Genomic DNA, 2,678 nt, shown 5'->3' with positions numbered 1-2,678 from the left:
TACATTATTATCTTTTTATTACTTTTGTTGCTTGAAAATTGACATAATTGTTGCTGTAAGACATTTTAATTAAGGAATACTTTTATGACAAGCAATTAAATGTAGTGCAGTGGATTTCACACACAAAACCGATTGCATGCGACATTTGTGTGCAACACTTGAGGTAACAACTGTCTAGTGTAGGCGTATCTTTTTCAAGAGTTTTTTTTCTAAGGAAACACCCAAATTTAATAATATAAATTAATTTTATTTAGCACATTTTTCTTTTTAAAAATATGGTAACATCTTAAATAAAAATATCTTTTACAACAAAATGATTGTCAAACATAATTTATAATGAGCGTATTTTGTACATACATATATGTAAGTATGTATATATGAATATGCATGTACTTCGAAGTGAAATGAAGGCGTGAGGTGATTTGGGCGGCAAGCAATGTACTGACCTTTAAATGTCGCCAAGCACTTGTTTCTGCAATGAAAGCTACTCAGCTGCTTCGCCTCTCTGCTTTAGTGGACTAGAATAAATATGCCTAATCTAAAGTGCGTTTACAACAGCATTAGAAAGCATATTTATGCATTTTCTTAAGAAACTATACTTTGGTGGCGCCTACGACAGACGCTCATTTTCGTTTGTACCAACCACTGCCGCCGCCGCTGCCGGAGGCCGCCCAACCACCGCTGCCGGACGATTGCCAACCCCCACCACCGCTTGCTGGCGCATAGTTGTAGCCACCACCACCGCCGCTACCGGCACTTGCATCTCCATGTGAGCCGGCTGCTGCGGCAATAACAGCAGTGTCGAGATGACCGCCACTACCGCCATAACCACCACCGCTGCTGTAGCTACTGCCACCGCCATAACCGCCACCGCCATAGCCACCACCACCACCACCGCTGTGTGAGTCGCTAGCAGCTGCTACGGCAGCTATATTAGCGATGGAATGTGAGTCCCCACCGCTGCTGTAGCCACCTCCACTGCTATAACTGCCGCTGCTTCCATGTGAAGATGAACTGGCCGCAGCTGCGGCTGCAGCTATGTGCGCGTCATCATGACCGCCTCCGCTACCGCCATATCCACCACCACCATAACCACCACCGCCGCTGCTGTGTGAGCCACTAGATGCTGCTGCTATGGCTGCGATTTTCGCCAAATGTGAGTCACCGCCACTGCTGCCACCGTGACCACCGCCGTAGCTGTAGCCACCGCCGCCGCCGCCGCCATGTCCACCATGACCGCCGGCGCTGTAACCACTGCCAGATTCTTTGATAATTGCATAGGTATCTACTTGAGCACCACCGCCGCCATGTCCACCTGCACTATAACCGCCACCGTAGCCGCCGCTGCCACCACCGCCGTGTCCCCCATGACCACCAGCGTCCGAGATGATAAGCGTATGTGCTTCAGCGCCGCCACCATGACCACCGCCGTGACCACCACCATGACCGCCACCGTATCCACCGCCATGACCACCACCACCACCGCCGTGTCCACCAGCGTCTGAGATAATAAGTGTATGGCTTTCAGCGCTACCACCGTGTCCACCTGCACTATAACCGCCGCCGTAGCCGCCACCATGACCACCGCCGTAGCCGCCACCGCCGCCACCGCCGCCACCGCCGCCACCGCCACCATGACCATGACCGCCAGCATCCAAAATAATAGTCTCATGATGACCACCACCTCCACCGCCGCCATGTCCATGATCATGACCACCACCATGTCCGTGATCGTGACCGCCACCGTGTCCGCCACTTATAAAACCACCGCCCAACAAACCGCCAGTCAATGGGCCAATGATATCGCCACCACCATGCCCATGACCACCGCCACCGTAGCCGCCGCCGCCATGTCCGCCACCATGTCCACCGCCATCAATAATCACAGTTTCATGACCACCAAACCCTCCACCGCCATGTCCACCCCCGTGACCATGGTCGCCATGATCCTCGGCCAGATGGATGCGAATGTGCACGTGTTCCTTGCCGAAGGTGGGCTTGCCATGTACAACGGCACCGGCGCACAGCAGAACGCTCAACTGCAATAGTTTGTTGAAAAAGGAAGAAGTAAACAAATTAGTAACGTATCCACAAATGTAACTGTAATCCACAAATAGCACAAAACACTAATATCGAATACGCACTATGAACCACTTGGCCATTTCGTCTGCTGGAAAAATCAAAATCACGCTTTCTTGTAACTACGCCAGGAGCTGCAGACCGTCTGTGTGCCTCGTTTCCGGTCTGTGAAATCGTTGAATGTTAAACTGCAAATGATACGCTAACTGACACAGTGCAGCGTTTTATACACCACATTTGGCTATTATGTAAGTCTGCCAGCCAGCAGCCAACAACCAATATTCAGCTGTAAACACATGGCCGCTTAAGCGCTCAGTCACCACGCGCGCGACAGCAAGGCAGTCCAGAGACCAAGCTAACGCTAGCATGCACACAATCCAGCAAATACAATACCAAAAAATCGTGGAGAGGCGCACTAATGCGACCAAAAATCGCACACAAACACTCAACTAAAATATGGCATAATAAAAACGAACGACGACGAACCAACGCCGGCGCCGGCGCAGCACAAAATCTTCCCTAGAGCGACCAAGCCGCCGCAGCAGCCAATACCTAGCTACCAGCTGATGGTCCCTACTAGTTACTAGTCGGCAATTTAC

The 2,678-nt window shown here is 50.9% G+C and overlaps 1 protein-coding gene across 1 annotated transcript; it reads right to left on the bottom strand.

Annotated features, from left to right (window-relative positions):
• Positions 1 to 273: 273 nt before the first annotated feature.
• On the bottom strand, positions 274 to 2,293 carry LOC126759432 (uncharacterized). Its single transcript, XM_050474226.1, has 2 exons — positions 2,145 to 2,293; positions 274 to 2,039 (listed from the first exon to the last, which is right to left on the bottom strand). The coding sequence occupies exons 1-2, from the start codon at positions 2,160 to 2,162 to the stop codon at positions 624 to 626; spliced, it is 1,434 nt and encodes a 477-aa protein (XP_050330183.1). The 5' UTR covers positions 2,163 to 2,293; the 3' UTR covers positions 274 to 623.
• Positions 2,294 to 2,678: the final 385 nt, after the last annotated feature.

This window comes from Bactrocera neohumeralis, chromosome 5 (assembly GCF_024586455.1).
Source record: "Bactrocera neohumeralis isolate Rockhampton chromosome 5, APGP_CSIRO_Bneo_wtdbg2-racon-allhic-juicebox.fasta_v2, whole genome shotgun sequence".
NCBI lineage: Eukaryota > Metazoa > Arthropoda > Insecta > Diptera > Tephritidae > Bactrocera > Bactrocera neohumeralis.
The sequence above is the reverse complement of the archived record's forward strand: the minus strand, read 5'-3'. Positions and strand labels throughout refer to the sequence as shown.